Source organism: Alosa pseudoharengus, unplaced genomic scaffold (assembly GCF_046254945.1).
Source record: "Alosa pseudoharengus isolate Yale_2024_CS ecotype anadromous, Long Island Sound unplaced genomic scaffold, YU_APseudo_1.1 YU_APseudo_1.1_scf_10, whole genome shotgun sequence".
Lineage (NCBI taxonomy): Eukaryota > Metazoa > Chordata > Actinopteri > Clupeiformes > Clupeidae > Alosa > Alosa pseudoharengus.
In genome coordinates, this window is record NW_027468565.1 from 9,890,876 (window position 1) to 9,913,190 (window position 22,315).

A 22,315-nucleotide genomic window follows, 5' to 3' on the forward strand; every position below is an offset into this window, starting at 1 on the left:
ATCTCTGAATATTTAGAAGGATGTAATGAAGTTCTTTCAAAGGGAGGAATGTTCTTTCGGTGCCGGCGTTTTCTGAAAAAATCAGCTGGACGGCAAAAACCTGGCAGCCACATTGATTTTTCACTTCCGATCCTCATTCTGATTCTGAGTGTGTTGGTGGCAAGGACAAATAGCGCACCAAGGTGACAGCTTTCTTTCCTCCTCCAGAAAGCTCACAGTTGAAGAGATTCTGTTCTTTCAATACATATCACAATAGATTTTAATGAAGTCAGAACTTGCCGGTTCAGCTCAAAATTAATGATGATCAGCCAAAATAAAACTCATTTAGCAGACGTGAAACTGGGAGCTTATTTGTGCGCACTGTGATAACCTACAGTTTTTTTTTTTTTTTTTTTTTTTTTTTGCATGATTCACATAATTTATCTTCTAACATTATATACAACAGTGACATGATGTGGAAAACAAATAAAAACAAATATCAGAAAAATTGGTAAAGCAAAATAGCCAATAATGCCCAATAAAGGCCACCATGCACATTAGGAATATTTAATAAAATAAATATATTACAGAAGTATAGTTCAGAAAATTAATCAAAATTGTCTTCTGTGTTTGTCAGTGTTATTAACGTAAGCTGAAATGTGAGAGAAACCGACAAATCAGATATCTCTTTGCTGGGTGATATAGGTCCAGGTGCAGTATCCATTTTAGAGGACCAGAGTATACCACATGGACGAACGATAGGCTACTCCATATTCAGAAATGCCACCACTTTGAGCTCATGATTGCGGCGTCTTAATGTTCACCTATAACCTAAGTTAGGCTACAAATTAATAACAGAATAACATACCTATTTCTTGGAATCTCCCCATTCTCATGGGTTTTTTCTTGCAGATCCAGATCTGCCAGCTGGGATGTTTCACAGCAACTGGCCATGATGCCCGCTGCAACGTATGTATGTGTGTGTGTGTGTGTGCTTCTCTTTCCTTCCCAGTCTTTTGCACAATGAGGAGTGAGGAGTGCACTGCCCCCCTCCATTGGGTTTGGGGCTCCACCAAGGGTCACCATAACTCTGCAGTCATGAGAAAATAAAGGATACTTCAGCCTCACTGGAGCATCAGAAATGATTTGAGCTGCTGCTAAGCTGCTGCTCTTTCAGGTGTGTGCATGGTGCTCATGAAGTAAAAGTTGGGCTTCTTCAAAGTTTACAGACAGTTGTATGGGTCTGTGTCTTTAAGGCAAGGACATGTTCTGCATCTCAATGAGCTTGGGCCTTTTATATGCAAATGCTGAGATTTTGCTAAAAACACCTCTACCACATGAGGTGGAGTTTGACATGTCTATCAAAAACATTCCAGTGAACTGAAAATCTTCAGAATCTAAAACCAGGTTGGGCATTAGGAAGACCTGTTGTTCAACCTATCAGCCTAGCCTACTAGTCCTCATAGTTTGTGAATTGGAAATTAAGGTAGGGCCTAAACTGCAAATGTAGCCTAGTAGTAGGCCTACATTTGAATGAAATGCTACAGGTAGGCTAATAGCCTATATATTTTTCATCAGCATAACTATGTTATAAAGATTTTTTTTGCATATTATTATTATTATTATTATTATTATTATTATTATTATGACTACTACTAGGCTACTACTATTGTTGCTATTATTAAATGGACAGAGCATAATAGGTCTGTCAAACCACTATCCCACATCAACCAGTTCACCTCACCATTTAGGGCTACCAGTTTAGACCAGTAGCCTAGGCTAGATAGGTGCACAGTTCTAGGGCACGCAGCGAAATTTCCGGCGTCACTGCTCAAGCGCAAGCTCCAGAAAGTTCTGCACCGTAGGACCTTATATAAAGCGCTAGCCATGCGACTTGAGAATCAAGCTTCATTGATGATAGAGGTAGCCTAACGTCAGCGGCGTAACATAACGACCGGCTTTTTGATAAAAGCAGACATAGTAAGTAATATTTACTTTCGGCTTGCCTTGTACCTGTCACATGTCAGTCTTCAGTTATTCGCCTAAATTATGAAATATTTGAGAGGGATATTTACAGTTGAGTTAACGTTATTTACAGGGACATAGATCTAGTATTAGTAACATTACAACAATGGGAGCTTGTCAGTCTGTAGATGTAAGACATAATGTCAACATAGTTTTAAAGTTGACATTTGTCTTATCGTTTTCCGATATGATTATGATTCTTTTATTATTATTTTTTTAGATTGATTTATTTTGTTTTCCCAATGACAAGGTTGCACAAAGATGGTTCGAGAGACCGGTTTCTACGACCTTCTTGGCGTTAGCCCCAAAGCATCGCCAGATGAAATCAAGAAAGCCTACCGAAAACTAGCCTTGAAATATCATCCAGACAAGAACCCCAATGAAGGAGAAAAGGTAATTATTGAGTCTTTATATTTGCTTTCATACAAGGTTCAGATCGTTGACGCTATCAGCTAGCAGGGTGCATGCATAGTGACAGAAATGCCTAGAACTTTCTCGAAGTGGTTAACAAGCTGGTCAAGCTGTTAGCCAGCTAGCCAATTTCTGGCTTCCTTCAGTATAGAGGTAGCTGAACGATTGTTTAATTTTGCTTTAAGCAGATTTGTTTAAATATTGGAGATGAAGGTTAAATGAAGCATGAGTCCTTGCTGTCAAATTAACGTTACGTCCACTGTTGCAATAATGTTGCCAACTTGCCTTGATTGGGAAGATTCTAAGCATTCGTTTTGACAAATTAATTTGGTTTGTAGATTCGACAATTTGGTTTGTAGATTCGATTTGTAATTATTATTATTTTCAATCATAGTTTAAGCTCATATCCCAAGCCTATGAGGTTCTGTCCGATCCAAAGAAGAGGGACTTGTACGACCAAGGAGGGGAGCAAGCCATTAAAGAAGGGGGCATGGCAGGAGAGGGGTTCTCCTCACCCATGGACATTTTCAACATGTTCTTTGGTGGTGGTGGAAGAACTCAGAGAGAAAGGAGAGGTACAGATCCAGTCGTTTCACCCTGATTTGGCCATATTTATGTTTTATTTTAAGTTATAATGCAATGCATAGGGTAGTGAAAAAAATGTAGATCTGTGAAGTGATATTTAGAACATTGCCAAAAATAGCATGCTAGTCTATATTTAAGCTGATTTTCGTGAGACCATGTTTGTCAGGTCAGTGCCTGTAAGGGAGTGAGTGGGTGTGTTTGAGTTGAGCAGACTATGCATTTGTGTAAATTCCTATGAAGGCTGAATTTATTTAGTTATCTCTTTTTTGCAGGGAAGAATGTAGTTCATCAACTCAGTGTCACACTGGAAGAAATATACAATGGCACAACCAGAAAACTTGGCCTTCAGAAGAATGTTATCTGTGAGAAATGTGATGGTGGGTATCAGATGTGATTGTCAAATACAGTAAATGTGAATGTTCAAATGAAGACTCTCGTTGTTTTGTCATCATGTCATGCTCAGATTTGTATTACATAATATAATCATGCAATAACAAGTTTTCTTTGCTCCCTTTAAGAAGTAATGGTTCAATGTAGCAATATAACAATATGAATGTCTGACATGTCCAACACTTAACAGTTACTCTTGGCTCGTGGCAGGTTATGGTGGCAAGAAGGGCACCCTACAGAAGTGCTCAAACTGCAAAGGCAGAGGCGTCCAGATCCAGGTGCAGCAGATCGGGCCGGGCATGATCCAACAGATCCAGAGCATGTGCAGTGACTGCCAGGGCCAGGGAGACAGCTTCAGTGCCAAAGACCGCTGCAAGAACTGCAACGGGCACAAGGTGGAGCGCAAGAAGAAGATTCTGGAAGTGCACATTGACAAAGGTATGAAGGCTTTTTTTCTTGAACATGTACAGTTTGTGGCTTGAGTAACTACAATAAAGTTGTATTATATCTTAGTATTGTATTGGTAAATTCATAGTAATGTATACAGATGTTATTTGTATCCAGAAACCTTATTTCCCCCCAGAGAGTATGCCTAAAATGTATTGTGTTCCAATAACAAGGATATAAAAAATATTTTGGTTTCATGCTTGATTTTCTTTTTTTACCCCTTAAAATGTGCTCATCAAGTGTTAATCAAGTGTACATATCATTGAAATAAAAATGATGCCCGGTGACAGTATATTAACCATTGTTGAATAATTGCTATGTATGATCTGTCAGGTGACAACTGTAATGTTCCTCACCCTAGGTATGAAAGACGGTCAGAAAATCACATTCCATGGAGAGGGAGACCAGGAACCTGGCTTGGAACCCGGTGATGTCATCATTGTTCTGGACCAGAAAGAACACTCTATCTTCCAACGGCAGGATGACAACCTCATCACAAAGATGAATATCAAACTTGTGGAGGCGCTCTGCGGCTTTAAGAAGAGCACCTACACCTTAGACAACAGAACATTGATCATCAACTCTCCACCAGGTAAGCTCTGCTTCCTTGTAGCCTTTCTTTATACTCTACAGTAGCAGCGTGTCAGTGCTGCAAAATGCCAATTGGAAAAGGACACGAACATTGTTGTAAGGTGTGCCCACATGCTTTTTGCTATACTGGCTGTGATGTTGTGGGTAATGTTCACTTGCTCCTCTGCAGGTCAAGTGGTGAAGCATGGCGACATCAAGTGTGTCCAAGGAGAAGGCATGCCAGTGCACAAGCAACCATTTGAGAAAGGACTGCTCATTATTCAGTTCCAGGTATGTATACTGTAGATGTCAATATTGTATGCATAAAGTGCAACTCGTGCAAAAAGTGAAAAGGAAAAAATTAGGAGTGCAAGTGAAAAGAAAAAAATAGGAATGCAAGATGCTTCTACCCTTCACAGTAGTAATATGAGATTCACTTCACATAGAAATATCTATAATTTATTACAGTAGATGTCAATATTATTGAATGCATAAAGTGTAACTCGTGCAAAAAGTGAAAAGATAAAATTAGGAGTGCAAGTGCAAAGAAAAAAAATAGGAATGCAAGATGCTACTACCCTTCACGGTAGTAATATGAGATTCACTTCACATAGAAATATCTATAATTTAATAGATACATATATTTTACTTATATCAATGTAATAGCGGTGATACTGCCTTGCCCTGTAGTTAGGATATTGTGAAGCATTTACTAAAGAGAATGGAAGTCTAATGAATGGTCTATGAAGAGTAATATTTCAAATGTACAAGTGTTGTTGCTGTCAGATTGTTTGGCCAGTCTTTGGGTCACTGTCACCATTGTGTTGGCAGTGATACATCACAAGGAGGCGAAAGGGCAGTATCATCTAAAGTAAAAAACACTTGTTGTTCTCCCAGGTGGAATTCCCAGAAAAGAACTGGCTTCCTGAACACCGCCTCCCTCAGCTGGAGAGCCTCCTTCCGGAGCGTGACGATGTTATGATCTCGGAGGACATGGAAGAGGTGGACCTCTGTGACATGGACTCCGAATCCCAGAGGAGGAGCCAAAGCAGGGAGGCCTACGAGGAGGACGAGGAGGGGCCCAGGAGTCATGGCGTCCAGTGTCAAACACAGTGATTGTACACAACCCTTATCACGCTCAGAAGGGGGAGGAGGTCACTGTGCACATACCAAGGGCAGGACAGGTGTCGAAAACCATTCTTGAATAAAAGAAGAGCCCACACACAGTCCAAACACAAGTGTGCAAACTCCTTTTTTTTTTTTTCAAGAATCGTTTTTTCATAACCCTGTTCAGCCAGCCCCCACACACCCTTTTTTATTATTATACTGCAGCTGTAATGTGAGTTTACCTGTATACTGAACACCACTGTTCCAATTCCTGGATAGGCCATGAATAATCTCCCACCTTTTGAAGCCTTAGTGAAGCGTCACAGTGGTTCACACTGACCACACAACCCAAGTCTGTACACCTGTGAAACATATGCTTCACCTGTCCACTTCTGTTAAACATGCAGGACCATATGTGCAAAGGGGAATGGGAGACATGGACCATGTGCTTATGCAAGTTTCTTTAAATGTATTGTCCCCTCAATGGAAGTGTGTTTTCTGATTGTCTTGTTTTATCCTTAGGAATTGGATACCACTGTATTTTGCATGCATCTCATTAATGTGCTGTTTGTGTGTGGTGTACCTATCTATTTGTGGTCTTGTGTTTTGCCGAAGAGAAAGACTGAAATCTTTGTGCGGTTTTTCAGTTAATTTTTATTTTTTTCTAATTGCATATGGGCCTTTATTGAAGATGATGGGTCATTGTATGCTTTCTATGAAGGTAACCTCCTCTCACAATACTGACCTGTACATTGTTATTCTTATTTCTCAAATAAAATGAGGTCATGCAAATATACAGCTGTTGTTTCCTCATTTGTAACTGAGACAATAGACTTATTTAACGCCAAATGAATGCCCTCTGACAATAACATACGCTTCCTGTTTGAATCTTCAGGGTAAAAGTGTACAGTGAAATGACTGAGCTGTACAAAAGATGGCACCGTTGTTAAAATCTTGAATTAGTCATTTAGCACTTCACTTTTTAATAAATTATATTATGTACTGTATGCATCTTGAGACAGTGAGTATTTTACTTATTATTCCAATCTGGCAAGAGTTTAGAGCAGTACCATTTTTAATTTTCAGAGATCTTATATTAGGGAAGATTCCTAAAGCTTAAATGATCGTATAGGGGGAGCCATATGCAGACTAATATCAACCCATGTTGCACTGGTGTCCAAATAGTGAAGAACTGGCATAGAAACATTTGCACATAGAAAACATCTGAAACTGAACTGAATGCACATAAATGTATGTTTGCATGATATTAGCGTCTTTATTGAGAAAAGGGAGACTGAGTACATGGTAGAAACAACCTGCCATGTACCATTCATACATAATTACATATCAATACTTCATTCATTGCAATCAATGAATAGTTAAGGCATTGATCAGTGATGCCACTTCCGGCATGATCATTCATTCCATTTCATCATCCTTTTCAGTGTTGCTTTCTCCTGAAGGAACAACCTAAAAAACAGATTGTGGGGAAAATGCTTAATACTCCATGTAACGTTAATTGCACTCAGTCATTGCAGCCTGACATTGATCCTACATTACTATTTTGTTTCACTTACCGATTTACATAAATGTGGCTTGTTATATCCCACTCTGTCAATTATTTCATAATGTATGAAAGAAGACATTCATATAAGTAATCAAAACACTTCTGACTTGTAGTTCCTTTCAATGCCCAAGGGTACCATCTTGTATCATTCTGTAACATCACTGTATGTGCAAATGGTTCATACCTTCTGTCAGCCTGGCCTTTCCACCCGTGGGCTGACAGAGCACTGTGGAACACCCCACACACAGCACCACTGTCTGGGCATGGCTGAACACAGTTGTGATTTTATAGCATCCTATAGAGAACGAAACAGTACAGTAAAGATACAGTAGGCAGCAGTAAGGCAGCACACCTCACACTGGTTTCAGTCTTGTGAATTGGTGAGTGGCTGATTGTAAAGTCTGTCAGTTGAGTCAACTACCTGGACATTTCACATCCATGAAGTAAGAGTTGGGACACTGTACAAGTCTCTTTTTCTTGTGCTGCTTTCTCTCAAAATCCAGAGAAGGATGGAGCAGGTCTTTTGCCAACTGTGCAATGACAAGAAAAAACAACTACAATTCAATATCAATGTTTCTGAAACGATAAAACTTTACCCCCATTATAAAAAACGCCATGGCTGGAAGTGATATTTTCGATCTCAACGCTTCAGAGCTACTCGCTCTGCTAAGGTGTCAGCCAAACCACGGCCTACAATTTCACCAAAGACAACACGGATGGGCGATGCAAGGGTTAAATAATGAGATGACAACAAAACAAGCGACCACTGCATACTTTCTGACCGCGACACCGAAAAAGTTGATGCATATTGTCGGAACCTTTTATATGTCGCAAAACAAATGGGCTAAAACATATGTTTGTTTTCTAGCACTGCGAATTGGAACATGCTAGCCTGCATTTGGTAAGTTGGTCTTGCTGGTGGTGGGCTAATGCATTTAGCTATAATGTAAACATCCTTACACTGACGTTGAAATATCAAACAAATGCTTAACATACGCGACAAAACATTAATACAAGTTATAAAAGTGAACTGTTGTACTTGTACGCGACTGACATGTGCAAAATAATATCAGGCCTGCCAGCAACAAAGCCTTTCTCGGCGCGCCATGTGATAAGAGAAAAACTTTTTCAGTACGCTCACAGAAATGACTGAAAACGCTACGAGCACCGCAGTCTGGTAGTGTCGACCGTGATTTATCGACGCAAACGATTGTCATAATAATAGATCTCTTTTTAAATGTGAAAAGTACAATCATACTTACAGGCATTTTAGCGAGTACACGATTTTCACATACGCAGATTGATTGGTCTTCTCTCCCTGTACCTGAAGTTCGCTGCGTTGGCTGGTTGGATATCTGGGGGCCGTTGGTTGCCAAGAGTGGTTATATCAATCCTCCTAAAACAATGCTCACAGACATGTTGAGACATGCCCCAAGGAAGTTATTGTGGGTTTGATATGCTAGTTAGCCAATATATCATATACTCTGATACAGGGTTCCTACGCAGTATGGAAAACCTGGAAAAGTATGGAATTTGATTTTAGTAATTTCCAAGTCTGGATAAGTATGGAAAAAAGAAACAAGGGTTTGGAGAAATATTTGTGTTTCCAGACTATTGCATTTGCAGTACTAATCACATCACTCAGGTCATAATGAACCATTCCTACTGTTGTGTAGCTTAACTGTCAGTCCCCATCGTCAAGATACAACTATGATTCAACTAAGATACAACTAAAAATGACCAAGCTAAATGGACGAATATTAAGTGTCATTTTTTAATTCACTTCAGTTGTCCATACCTTTGTTTTCACCGAGTTATCCCAAACCAGAAGTGGCCGCAATGTCGAGAATATGGTCAGAAAAATCTAACGAGAAGTTTGGAAATTTGAAATGGAAAATGTGTAGGAACCCTGGATTAAACAACTGAAAAAGCGTGTCATCCAATAAAATTGTTAAAAGGCTACATAGGCACCAATTAAGTAGAGACGTTACCAGCTTTGAAGTAGCCTACCCCCCAAACTGACTCTTCACTGGCCAAATGTGCAAATACCCCTTTTACTTTTGTGTAGTTTTATGGAACATATATGAAATATATTTTATGCATCTTGTGCCATGCATTCTAGTGTTTTTAAAATTATTGCAATAGTTGTGGAAATGTAAAAAAGACTGTCAAATTCAGTTCATGTATTGGAGGTGAAGTTCTCAGTCCCATCTGTTTGTTGGCCTATTGCTACAGTATTTGACAGATCTTGCATTACATTTCTTAAAGCACAGTAGGCCAAGCAATTGCAATAGTAGACCTTAATGAAATGTTTAGTCTAAATTGTTTTATCTTCCCAGATAGCAAGAGGCTGGCGGACCACTGTCGGCCCACTGGCAGATCTGGCGGTCCACTAGCGTTTTGCTCATCGGTTCTCTGGCAGTCCGCCGGTGGGTTGCAGACAAATGGCCCAATATTTTACCACTATTTGTCTAAAATCGTTTTCATTTGTTCAGTTATACTCCATACATTATTTTAATAACATTATATCTTTTCTTAATATTCATGGCAAGTTTAATTTAAAGAGATGGTGGTCCAACGGCGGACCACAAGTGGCATGCATACCACCAGCGGTCCGCTATCTGCCATTCTGGTTTTGCTAACTGGGTTCTTATTTTGTTAACTTCAAGTGAATGCAAGATTTGATGTCCAAAATGTTCACTACACGCGAGAAACAGAGGCATAACCTACTAATATGCTACTATTTCTAAAAAAAACCAAAAAAACTGTAAGGTCAAAGTCAACGAAATAACATCAACCGAAACTGCAATAGGCCTACTCACAAAAATCCCCCAGAAAACCGGTGAGTTTAATGGATCTGGCAACCCGATGACGTCTTACTTCCGTGAAGAAGGCTAGGAAGGCAGCATGTTTCATATTATGCTACTCTGTACGAATTAATTTCATATCGTTCTTAATAAGTAGGCTAATTTCGTGAATCCTGAAAACATAAAACATAATTTATATAGTATATTCCTGTGTTTTTATGTAATCTATCACAGTTTAGTGGCATCTTCTAAGTTGATTCATTATCAACTTGAACATAGCCCACACTGTTTTACTACATGTTTTAATTGCTGCACTACATATCAATTTGAACAACAATAAACATAAGAAAAGTGCTAGGATGTTGGTTGGTTGCACTAAACACAACAACATGACGAATGCACGAAGCATACGCCTGTGAAAACTACATTGCCCTATGCATCCCAACGCGGAAAGACGTAAGCGCGTTGACGTCACATAATTGGTCCACCCTCATTCCTTACTGTATGAATTTTGGATCAGAGCTTCAGTCAAAGGACTTAACAGCCTGTTGTTAGATTGTCATTCGCAGGAGGTGGAACTGGGGGGTAAATGGCGAAAACGTACGACTATCTTTTTAAACTTTTGCTCATAGGCGACAGCGGAGTCGGGAAGACATGTCTGCTGTTCAGGTTCAGCGAAGACGCCTTTAATACTACCTTCATATCAACGATCGGTCAGTTCACCGGGTTCTTTTCTTGGGTGGGAGGGTACGGCTGCACCAAGGGCTTCTTCATTTTAGTTGCCTATTGCATAGCTAAACTGATTGGTTGGAAATTCAACAGGATTTGGCAAAGGCAACATGTGATCTATTGAGTATCGTTATGTAGTTGCAATTATCAAATGAAATAGGAGAGGACGTACAGACATTTGATTAATTACAACGTTAGGCTACAGTTCACACAGGATTTCTATACGGAACATTTGAGTATCGTATTCTTCTGTCACAAAGTACAATGTGTCCATGTTGTCAGTGTTGTATCCTCAATAGCCTAGGCTACTGGCTCACTGAACAGATGTTTTAGTAGTGCTACACATAGGTTACCTTTGAGGGTGACTTAGCCTAGCCTACTATTCTGACAACAGAAGTGCAAGATGTGTGTTGGACAATTCACTTCACCTAACACGGAAGAGGCTATTACTTTTTTCACTAGGAATACTAGTAGGATGTCTTTTTTAGCAAGGACAGCAGTTTGCTGCTGAATTCCCCTCATTGATTCAGCTATTGACAGTTATTGACTTGACTCGCCTGAAAACAACAAATAAAAACACAGGCCAAGAGGCCAACCTAACTGCTTATTTTTAACTTCTCAATTATAAGTGGTGGATATAGTGATATAGCCTAGTTCTAGTTCAGAACATAGGCTACAGTAGACTGTAGTGATACAGTTATAGTTCATAATCATACCATTATCCAGGTCTACCAAATAGTCCTAATAACCTTACATATTGGGATGTCAGCTCTTGTCCATAGAACTGACAGGACAAAAATAAGGATATCATTTGATGGTTTTTCTATATCTGACTTTTGCTTATGAACAGACTTTGGTACCACATGGCTTAAAGAGAAGTGTGTCGCCTTTGGCTCTCATGGTGCTTCAATGATTCGTAGAATACAGGGTTACTGAAACTCAAATAGCCTCATTATTACACTATTTGGCCTGAGTTGCTTATGTTGTGATATCTGAATGATGTAAGACTTAACTTATGTTATGTACCACTTTTGTTATAACAGACAGCCTATTAAGGCCTAGCATTTCAGACACTACCACAGTGGTTGTGTTTTGACTGTTTATGAAAGCCCCCTCCCCACACCCCCCAACTTCCTCAGAGTAATTGCCCTCATTTCACTGTATTTAGAAAGGTCTCATGTGCCAAGGCGCACCAGTTCTGCATGTATCATGCCTACATACTCCATAAACATACGCAAGCAGGAAAAAAGTAAAGTCTGGCATCCATTATTGATAGGCAGATTGTGTGGCACTTATGAAAGCTGTACTATTGTGAATTGCTGGGCACACATGCCACTAAAGCACTGAACCAGTCCAAATGGGTGAGACTCAAAGCGAACCCCACTCTTCCCCTTCTGATCTGACCATCCCATGGTTATGCTCAGAGGATATGTGACATTGTTTATGTAAGATGCCAGCTGGGAAGGATTATAGTTTATAAAGTTGTGGAGAGAGAGCTCAGGTGGTCTGTGAATTCAGTGTAGCAATGTAGGCTCACACCAATTTGAAGGTGCATTTGTCGCAACCTTCATGGGAATTTAACTGATTTTCCATCTTACTATTTCTGTGTGACTTATATTATAAACTTCAAAAGGCATGTCTCACATGCTCAGGTCCAAAGATGTCCTCTTGTCATTTGAATAGTTGTAAAGAGAAAGTGGCAAGCAGTTTGACGCGATTAATCTTGTGTTTGCATGGATGGAGAGGTTTGGTCGTTTCCTGTCACTGATTTCCGCCTGATTACGGCAGCGAGGCATAAAAACGTCATCGTCTGCCCTGCTTTTGTTTTAAACGGCGCCTTCTGCTCGCCGATCCCTGCTCCAAGGCTCAAGTGGGCTCCTATAAAAAAGTTCTGATTGTGTCTGTCCCCTGAACTCCATTTTAAGAGAGTATTTTTTTACTCACCGTTACAATACATTCCTTCAAGCAAGATGAAGAGTGGCTTGGGCTTGGGTTATTTTGGACAGATAGGGTTTTTTTTTTTTTTTAAAGAAAAAGACTTTGAAAGAACCACATTTCAAAGTAGCCTTCAGGCTTTGTCTTTTTAGTGATGTCATTGGAAAACGAGATGTTTTTTCCTCCTGCTTATGAAATACAAAGAGAAAACTGCACTTTGTCACAAGAAAAGAAAGGGAAAATATCATGAAAAGGTAACTTCTGGCAGTTCAGAATGACGCTGTCCTAGACTGTGTTCCTCTGCTGGCTGGTACTGCTTGCTGAAAGGAACACTAGACACTTATAACTGTCAGAATCCAGGGGCCTCTCCTCCCCTCTCCTCTGATAAATGCAATCTTCACAGCAACATCTGTGCTGGGTTTGCTTTTCTCCGAGCAGTACTCCACCTGCTAGTCTGAGATTTAACCTATCACCCAGAAATGGGAGCTGGTGGATGATGGGTGGCTCATACATAGGAGACCAAACATAAAAGCGACATAAGGGAAATGAAAGTCTTGCTCTAAGCATAAGTGAATCCAACATCAGGCTTTACTAGTTGTTTTTTGCATAAGGAACTGGTCTTGGCCCCTTGCTTAGTCATGTTTTTTGTGGCCTTAGAAATTAAGTGTGGGCTTTTCTATTGACTAACTTCCCCCTCCAGCCAAGGCGCTTTGTGTCGACTGGACACACCATGGCTGTAGTGACCAGACTACTGAGACAGTCATGCCTGTGCCCGTGTGAAGGCCGTACGAACAGGGCGGGTCTCGGTTGTTGTGCTTTTCCTTTGTCATGGTGGGAGCTGGTCTGGACGTGCAGTGAAAGGGCTGGTGTGTCCTGGAGTCCAGCCCCTCGAGGAACAGAGGGCAGCTCTGTTAGGAGCCCCCGTGGGGTCGGCTCTCGTGACGCTCTCAACTGGTTTGGGCCGGCATTCTTCCGCCAGAGTTAGTAGCCCTCTGCTCCGCTCTGCACTGTGCTGCGCCATGTCCAGCCGTGAGTGACTTCCTCCTGGGGTCCAGCGGGCGTGCGACCTCAGCCCTGGCTGTGGCATAGCGCACTTCCTCCCCACAACACCTCTGAGCAGGAGAGGAGGCTCTGTCTGTTTCCTGTGACTCATAAACACTCTGTCTCTCTCGTTATCTCTTTCTCTCCTTTACTGTTGCTCATCCTCATTATTATCTCTCTCACATTCTATCTCTCCTTTCCTCTCTCTCTCTCTCTCTCCATTTCGTTGTCTTTCAGGGTCCTAATTTGAAGGACGGGCAAAGTGCAAAGTTTTAAGTCTAACTAAGGCTAGGCGAAATCAACTTCTTAGTTTATTACCATGGAGACCTTAAGAGTAAACATTGATGTGTCAGCTCAATGCTCCCACATGTCACCAGATAGTTATAACTCGGGCATGAGACACTTTGCTTGTTTACAGACTTTTAACGTTTAAATTAGGGCCCTCAGTGTTTCTCACTTTCAGTCGTGTTACTCCTACTCCTCTCTCACTTTCTGATGCTCTCTCTGTCTCTCTTCTCCTTTTGCTCCCCTCACTATATCTCTTTCTGTCATTCTTATCTTTTGTCCATTTGCTCTCGCCTCCTCTCTTGTCATCTCCTCCCTCTTTTCTCTCTCTCTTTCTCCTCTCCCACTGCATAATGCAATAAGCGTTGCAGCAGAAAAAGTCACTTAGTTTGTGTGGTATGTCAACTCGGAGAAGCTTTTTTGAGGTTTTTTTCCGGGCTGTGAGTGCGAGCGCGCTCAGTGTTCACTAGATCCTGCAGAGGATGCTGGGACTGGAGGCATCGGGCCGGGCCTGTGGGCTGCAGGGCCATTCCTCTGCTCCGGAAAGAGGTGGGCCAGCCGAGAGCTCGTCTCTCACCACTTCCTCTGCTGCTGTGCTCAGTTAAGCAACCGTGTCCTCATTCTCCTTCACCAGGTCTGTGTGAGTGAGCAGGGCACCACGCACCGCTTACAAGTTGATCCTTCTCTTGACGATTGTCCCTGGCCAGGATGAATCAAAATCAAATCTCGATCCAAGAGGGTTGACCCATGTGGATACTATGCACTGGCCCTTAACCAAACCCTTACACTGCTAAAAGCCTTGTGGCTTGGTGCCACCTTTCTGGTTTGTCTGTTGGAAGCCACAGTTGCAATTTGAGAGAGGAAATTTTACTCAACCCTATTAGCCCGTTAGCTCTGAAAGACTGAACTTTAAGTGTTAGCCATTTGAGTCATATATAGCTTATAAACTTTCACCTGGCTATTTTCAGCCCACCGTGTCTCTCCCTCTTCATTGCAGGTCAGCCGATAGTGTATAGTGATGCTGTAGCTTTATTTAGCTTTAGTCGGTTGGCTGCAAGATTGGAGTCTAAGAGAAAAAATTGGGAAAATCAGACACAATTCTGACTGCAAGACTACTAGGCTGATGTGAACCCCTCAGTTTTTACACATCACTTTAAACATGGAGAAATGAAGCACCTAATCAAACTCCTAGATCTTCACACCGCTAACGGTCTCTTAGAATGGGTTATTTAAAGTTGTAGTGGAGGAAATGACTTCACACTTTGACAGCACAAACAAGGCAGACAACCCCGTAGGGTATATGGCAGCCTACAGACCAGGTTTCATCGCTTTCCATTCATTCTCCTGATGCCTTAAGACTTAATACTAATAACACTAAGACAAAAAAAAAAACATAAAAAATTCCTTCTGCCCGATCATGGCTGTCCTCTACGGCCCAATGTAGCCCTGCTATTAACCCTCCCACCCCCACCCCCCAAATTATACCTGGATGTGTTTGAGGAGATGCAAGACGTTTGCCATTGTGTACACAGTTTGCTGATGGTGCTTCTATAGGGAATTGCCTAGTTCTGCAAAGTGACTGGCATGCTTCCACAGGATTTGCTCCACAATACGTCTGCCGTTCAATCCCTCTTCGTCCTCATCTCTGCTTTTTAGCAGTTTTCAGGCAGGAGACGGCACGTAGTCTATCCTCGTTGTGGCTGGTTAACACTAAGCTCCATCCGTCACTGCATAGAAACAGCCATTCAACTCATTTAACTGCCTCAGTAGGCATATTAAATTGGTTTAGCACTTTGTGGTTTATGATCCACTGAATAATTGCCTCCACGGCAAAACATACTTTATTAAAATGATTAGCTGCATGGGCTTCACTTGGGCGTAAACATATAGCCTTAGTGCCGCTAATGTCATACTTTAGTAATGATGAATGAAACCTCAAAGAAGCTTTCAAAAGAGCGGTAAAAAAAATGAAAGAAAGAGTAAAGCCAACTACAGGTGTGTTGTCCGCAGACACCTACATTGTAGTATTTACTTTCTTTATATGAATTGCTGCAGTTTGTTTATTTGGCCAATGTTGGTATTCCAGTAGCTCTCTCCTCTGTCCTGATAGCTTCACAGCACCATCTTGGCTGCAGTGGGATATCGGTCTCTGGCCACCTTGAGGTTTCAGCTGTTGTTAGGGAAGCGATTCATCATCTGGGCTCAAGGAGTGGGCCACTGGCGGCCCGGCTCAGTCCAGTCTGAGGTCACACGCCGAGCCGTTTTACAGCACGCATAAATTACACCTGTGCTGCTGTGTGTGTTCACTGGCCAATTCTTTGCCACAAGGATGAGTTTCATTTAACCTCTAGATGTAGTCTCTGTTGCTACACACACACATACACACAATTTGTATACTTCATTTGATCCCACTTTACAAGTCAAGTTTCATTAGGAATCAAATTTTCTGAGTAATCCAGTAGATTAAAGCAGTTCAGCAATCTATCATGAGTTTTCACAGGCTCAGTGGGTATGAATAACAGTGGCCTTGCGTGGTGTCTTCTCAGAAAGGTTAGAGGGCACACTGACGCACACACACATACGCACAGACACACACTCACACATCCAATCCATCTATTTAAGCATGAAACATGAAGCAAGCATAATATTAACCTTTTTCTTCTTATTTTTCCATGTTGCTTTATATAAATGAGTGTAATGTGTGTGGACTGTATGCTCAACCCTTTAACCTTAATAAAGAATTTCCCTTTGGTGAATCAGAGCAGTAACGGATAGTTTCAAGTGATGTTACCCTGGCCTGAAGTTGTTTGTTTGAATATTTAAATGTTAATGGGGGGAAGGTCCTTTGTGATCAAACGTGTGGATCTCTGTGTGCCCTTGAGTGTCCTGGGTTCATTTGCATGTAATGCGTGTGATGGCTCTCTGCAGCCTTGTTAAACACGCTCACGTGGTTCCCCTCCTCTTCTGTGCTTACAGGAATTGACTTCAAGATCCGAACGATAGAGCTCAATGGCAAGAAAATCAAGCTGCAGATATGGTAAGAGCCACAGCCGCCACCGCCACGGTTCTGGAACGCTGTTGCCATCCAGAGACATCTGTTCCTGTACGTCCCTCTGTCCGCTAAGTCCCTGGCGTGTCTGGGAGTAGGGCGCCCACGACGGGGGAAGGGTGACAAAGCACTTTTGAAACGCTTCCTGGAAATGCTGTGCTGGTCTCTTCTCCTTCTCTGTCTTGTTTTAGATGTTTTAAGTGTTAGATTGTGTAATATCGGTCTGCGACTATGAGATTATGAAAGGTGTTGTTAGAGACTAGAGAGAGAGAGAGAAGCTGGGGCGTGTTGAAGTACACAGAGAGCCGAGGTGAGAGGACAAAGATGAGATGGGGACAGAGAATCATCCAGAACCTCAAAGCTGCAGTTTTAGTTCTAAAAACAATGGTGATCACACAGAACTTCAATGATAGTCTTAAAAGAGATGGTGGGCTATGACAGTTCCACAGCTCAAGCGTCCTAGTCTCCGTTGACAGAGAGGCCTGAGATTGGAGAGACCACCACACAGCCATAGACAAGAGACAGGCTAGAGGTGTGTGAGGTATGGTACGTGTGGTATGGGGTAGCTGCTGTAATGAGAGGTGAAAAGTATGAAAATGTAAGACGGACATTCTTCCCCAAATTCCAAATAGGTATCCCACACTTTCAAGATTGTGACAATGAAAAAATGGCCATACTTCTCGGTGAAGGGCCCTCTGCTGCCTTAGCAGCACAATATATCTTGAAATGTGAAGATCTGAGGACTCACTCTAAAACAAAGTTGTGTGTGATGCACACATACACACGCATGCACGCACACACTTTTATGGTCCTATATTCTTGTATGTTATGTTGTTTGTAACAATAGCTTTGGCAACACTATTCCCATACAGTCATGCTAATAAAGCAACTTTGAATTTGAATTTGTTACGTGTGGTATGGTGTAGCTGCTGTAATAGAGGTTTAAGTACACAGCTCCACTGACAAAAGGCATGCTGGGGATGAAATGGGGAGTCTCCACTGGGTCCCAGAGAGAGATAGAGACGAGAGCGAGAGGTGAGTTGTGCGCTGAGTGTGGTTCAGTTAGTGTGGCTCCTATGATTAGCTAGAGAGAGACCACGAGGCGTCCTTAACCACTGAGCCCCCGTGATAGAGGCTAGAGAGAGAGAAGGTGGGGCATCCGGGGGCACATTAATAGAGACCGTGGTGAGATGGGGACTCACCAGAGATGAGCGCGAGAGGTGTGTGGTGAGCTGTGTGAGATGTGGTGTAGCTCCTCTGATAGACACTATGACCCGGTGGTGGCCGGCCGCACCGCTTCTGTGACCGAGTCCTGAGAGACAGAGAGGCGTCCCCAACCACACAGCTCCATCAGTAGAGACAGAGAGGCGTCTCCAACCACACAGCTCCATCAGTAGAGACAGAGAGGCGTCCCCAACCACACAGCTCCATCAGTAGAGACAGAGAGGCGTCCCCAACCACACAGCTCCATCAGTAGAGACAGGCCGTGGACGAGAGGGTGAGCACCAGAGATAGAGCACCAGAGATAAGAGACTATTTACAGCGAGGCTGCACTGGGCATGTAACTGAAGCGTTCTGTTCAGCTGCAACAATTAGCTTACAATATATACACCGGTATATGGAACTGGCTACACTAGACATGATGGCGGCAGGTAACTTCTGTTCGAAAAAATTAGATCAGTCTTCTAATTCTAATTCTAAAACTATTTGTACACTCTGCAAAGGGAGCGCTTCAGTTGTGGACCCAGAGTAGCCTCCCTGTTAGAGTAGAGGTGTGTGTGTGTGTGTGTGTGTGTGTGTGTGTGTGTGTGTGTGTGTGTGTGTGTGTGTGTGTGTGTGTGTGTGTGTGTGTGTGTGTGTGTGTGTGTGTGTGTGTGTGTGTGTGTGTGTGTGTGTGTGTGTGTGTGTGTGTGTGTGTGTGTGTGTGTGTGTGTGTGTGTGTGTGTGTTGTGTCTCAGTGGAGAGACAGTCAGCCTGTCAGAGCTTCTCGTGGCCTAGAGTTGGGTTTGTGTGTGTGTGTGGTTGGGGGGTTACAGGAAGTGGAGGGCGGCCTAATGACCATCACACTGGTCCTTTCCTTCCTCTTCCTCTTCCCTCCACGCCCATCCCCTCCTCCCTGCCTCCTTACTCACACTCTTCCGCTCTCTCTCTGTCTCTGTCTATCTCTCTCTCTTGCTCTCTCTCTCTCTCTCTCAATGTTCATTGGCACTAAGTGAGTTATGGAAAAAATGTGCCAGCGAAAGAATTTTGGAAGTCCAAGTTGAAAACACTCTCTTGCTCTGTTTTGGTTTCATGTTCTATCTATATTTCTCTCTCCCTTTGTCTCTCTGCTCCCTTTCTGTCTCGCTCATGCTGTCTTGTCCTTTCTCTCTCCTACACACACACACACACAATCCATTATCTTGTCCTGTCCTTCCCCGTCTGCCTCTCAGAATCTCCATCTCTCTCTCTCTGTCTCTCACTCCTCCTGTTTTTCATCCTCTCTATCCTCCAACTCTCCCTCTCTTCCTATTCATCATCCCATTCCCTCTCTCTCTCTCTCTCCTTTCTCTGTATCACACAGGACTCTCTCCCTCTGTCATACATATTTACATCTGAGCCCCCCCGTTTTTGTCTATCCAGTGAAGTAGGACAGGAAGTGATGTCATGGTGCCCTAGACGGCCTTCCTGTGAAAGGTCACTCGGCTCACACAGCCTGCCTGACAATGTGTGACTAATGTGAAGGAAGGAATCTATGCACAATGGTGGAGTGGGGGGCGCGGGTGCAGAGCGGAGAGGAGGGGAGTAGAGGGCAGAGTGTGTGTGTGTGTGAGTGTGAGTGTGTGTGTGAGTGTGTGTTTGTGTGTGTGTGTGTGTGTGTGTTGTGTGGAAGGGGGTGTAGGCCACAGGGTCCCTACTCCCTCAGTTGTCGGTGCTCTGCTGTGTGTGTGTGTGTGTGTGTGTGTGTGTGTGTGTGTGTGTGTGTTGTGTGGAAGGGGGTGTAGGCCACAGGGTCCCTACTCCCTCAGTTGTCGGTGCTCTGCTGTGTGTGTGTGTGTGTGTGTGTGTGTGTGTTTACAGGAAGAGTAAACAGAGGGCACACACACACACGCACACACACAGGGCTGGGCAGCGCCTGCTGGACACACACACAGGGCCACAATGAGAGGAAGGAAAGATGGATGGGCCCACTGGCCCACGGCTGACTCCTCTCACGTCTCGTGATCTAGCTGAGCTGCCTCTTTATGTTTGTGGCTCGTCTTCCCGCCTGTCTTAAGGCCTCTTTGAGCTCTCTTTGTGTCTCTCCCCCTTTCTCTCTCTTCTTGCATATTTTGCTCTTGTTGTGTTTTTCTCTTTCTCAGTTCTCATTTCATCTGGTTTCTTTATCTGTCCATCTCCCTTTCTCTCTCTCTCTCTTTCTCTCTCTCTCTCTCTCCCTTCCAGTGACTCTTTTGTTTCTCTTGTTCTTTATGTTTCTTATCCTTTCACAGTCACTCTCCTTTTTAGGTTTGTTGATGCTCTCTCAGTTTCTCTCTCCCTCTGTCTATCTGTCTCCCCTTCTTCTCTCTCTCTCTCTCTCTCTCTCTCCCCCTGTCTCTGTATCTCTCTGCCCTCTCTCTTTCTCTCTCTCTCTCTCTCTCTCTCTCTCTCTCTTTGCTGTGCGTCTGAATGTGGTATTTGTGCTCTCACCCAGGGACACTGCAGGACAGGAGAGATTTAGGACCATCACCACCGCATACTACAGAGGAGCCATGGTGAGGACTACACACACACACACACACACACACACACACACACACACACACACACACACAGATATATAGGCTTAGATAAATGGTACGACACACACTCACCAACCAAGTTGCTAACAGGTTAGCAGCTACGGTTTTGGGAAACGCACCCCAGATTGACAAAGACAAGGCAGGCAGGCAGACCCTTAGGAATTACCCATAACCATGCATATGTACATAAACACAAACACACAGGCATACACACAGACAGACAGACTGACACTGCCACACATACATGCATCATACACACACACAGATGGACAAAGCCTGTGCATAGACCTACTCCACGTGAGTATATCCTCTTCAGGCCGTGACTGAATATGCCCTCAGACTCTGTGTTGAAGTACTTAGCATTGTATCAACGATGGAAATTGAATTTCAACACTGCGAGAGCAACAGTATTGTGAGCTGCACAGACTTGTACAATGCCCCAGCCCAGTATCTTACTGTAGGCCACTTTTACAGTGGTCTCAAAGTTCAGACAACCCAGAGGAATGGAGGATCTTATTGCATCTCTCCACCCCCTCTCTTTGGGCTGTCACTCTTAGATGTTGACTCAAGAATGTGCACCCAGCCAGCGCAAGCACTAGTTAACCCTCTGCTGTTCAGCCGTTTGCAGTGTGTCTGATATTCACATTCTTACACATTCTCACACACACACACACACATACAGACACACACACACACACACACAGACACACACACACACACACATACAGACTCACACACACACATACACACACACAAACAAACAAACAAACAAACAAACACACACACACATATACACACATACACACACACACACACAGGGTGGTGTATTGACTAGAGTAGTGCACTAACTTGTGTTTTGTGTGGTCTTTCAGGGCATAATGCTGGTATATGATATCACAAGTGAGAAATCCTTCGAGAACATCAAGAACTGGATTCGAAATATTGAAGAGGTAATATGAACACTCAAGGCAATGACCATAGAGTTAGATCTTTGCTGCTTGAGAAGTGATGGAACAGACTTCAGGCCATGAAAAGAATGTTTGTTGTTTTAAGAGACCATCTCCTAGTCTGCCACCTACTGGATAGATGTTGTATTGCAGTGTGAATTTTCTGGAACTGCAACGTGATTTAGAATGCAGTGCTTCTATTTGTTACTGTGCTGTTTCCTGCTTTGCTGCTAAGTCAGCATACTAACCAAACTGTGCTCATTGGTCTGCCCCACCCCCCACCTCGCACCCCCACCCACCCAGCACGCGTCATCAGACGTGGAGAGGATGATCCTTGGAAACAAGTGTGACATGAATGACAAGAGACAGGTGTCCAAAGAGAGAGGAGAAAAGGTGAGCTCACTGGTATTTGCCTCGTCACCGGTCACCAGCACCGGTCACAGTCTGTTATATACTTGGACATAGAACATGCAGTCCTCATAAACATTATCATATGAGCATGGCCATGGCGCTCACCACATGCCTTTTCAAGTTTGTGGTACTTCACTTGCACTCTATCAAGTTACTTAATTATCACGATGTTTGTTTGTTTGTTTTTAGTTGGCGATAGACTATGGGATCAAGTTCTTGGAAACTAGTGCAAAATCCAGTTTAAATGTCGAAGAGGTGAGTCCCCTCCC

General features: G+C 42.9%; 3 protein-coding genes across 3 annotated transcripts in view; 2 read left to right on the forward strand and 1 right to left on the reverse strand.

Annotated features, from left to right (window-relative positions):
- The first annotated feature begins 1,840 nt into the window (after positions 1–1,840).
- On the forward strand, positions 1,841–6,310 carry dnaja (DnaJ heat shock protein family (Hsp40) member A). The gene is made up of 8 exons (XM_076263011.1): positions 1,841–1,959; positions 2,255–2,397; positions 2,810–2,990; positions 3,273–3,377; positions 3,601–3,828; positions 4,199–4,429; positions 4,598–4,698; positions 5,305–6,310. The coding sequence occupies exons 2-8, from the start codon at positions 2,266–2,268 to the stop codon at positions 5,521–5,523; spliced, it is 1,197 nt and encodes a 398-aa protein (XP_076119126.1). The 5' UTR covers positions 1,841–1,959; positions 2,255–2,265; the 3' UTR covers positions 5,524–6,310.
- Positions 6,311–6,766: 456 nt separating this feature from the next.
- rps27l (ribosomal protein S27 like) lies at positions 6,767–8,453 on the reverse strand. The gene is made up of 4 exons (XM_076263021.1): positions 8,344–8,453; positions 7,503–7,611; positions 7,266–7,376; positions 6,767–6,984 (listed from the first exon to the last, which is right to left on the reverse strand). The coding sequence occupies exons 1-4, from the start codon at positions 8,347–8,349 to the stop codon at positions 6,956–6,958; spliced, it is 255 nt and encodes an 84-aa protein (XP_076119136.1). The 5' UTR covers positions 8,350–8,453; the 3' UTR covers positions 6,767–6,955.
- A 1,956-nt stretch (positions 8,454–10,409) lies between these two features.
- Positions 10,410–22,315, forward strand: part of LOC143100090 (ras-related protein Rab-8B) — a 15,339-nt gene continuing 3,433 nt past the window's right edge. Inside the window, exons 1-6 of the mRNA XM_076263032.1 lie at positions 10,410–10,601; positions 16,855–16,915; positions 20,601–20,661; positions 21,561–21,638; positions 21,939–22,028; positions 22,236–22,301. Coding sequence (XP_076119147.1) covers positions 10,478–10,601; positions 16,855–16,915; positions 20,601–20,661; positions 21,561–21,638; positions 21,939–22,028; positions 22,236–22,301 — 480 coding nt within the window. The 5' untranslated portion in view covers positions 10,410–10,477. The remainder of the gene's footprint in view (positions 10,602–16,854; positions 16,916–20,600; positions 20,662–21,560; positions 21,639–21,938; positions 22,029–22,235; positions 22,302–22,315) is intronic.

Coding starts and splice junctions, on each gene's coding strand:
- dnaja (XM_076263011.1), top strand. CDS start 2,266: ATGGTTCGAGAGACCGGTTTCTACGACCTTCTTGGCGTTAGCCCCAAA. Junction 2,991..3,272: donor AACTCAGAGAGAAAGGAGAG/GTACAGATCCAG, acceptor TCTTTTTTGCAG/GGAAGAATGTAGTTCATCAA. Junction 3,829..4,198: donor GGAAGTGCACATTGACAAAG/GTATGAAGGCTT, acceptor TCCTCACCCTAG/GTATGAAAGACGGTCAGAAA.
- rps27l (XM_076263021.1), bottom strand. Junction 7,377..7,502: donor CATGGATGTGAAATGTCCAG/GTAGTTGACTCA, acceptor CGTTCTCTATAG/GATGCTATAAAATCACAACT. Junction 6,985..7,265: donor AAAGGCCAGGCTGACAGAAG/GTATGAACCATT, acceptor TCTGTTTTTTAG/GTTGTTCCTTCAGGAGAAAG.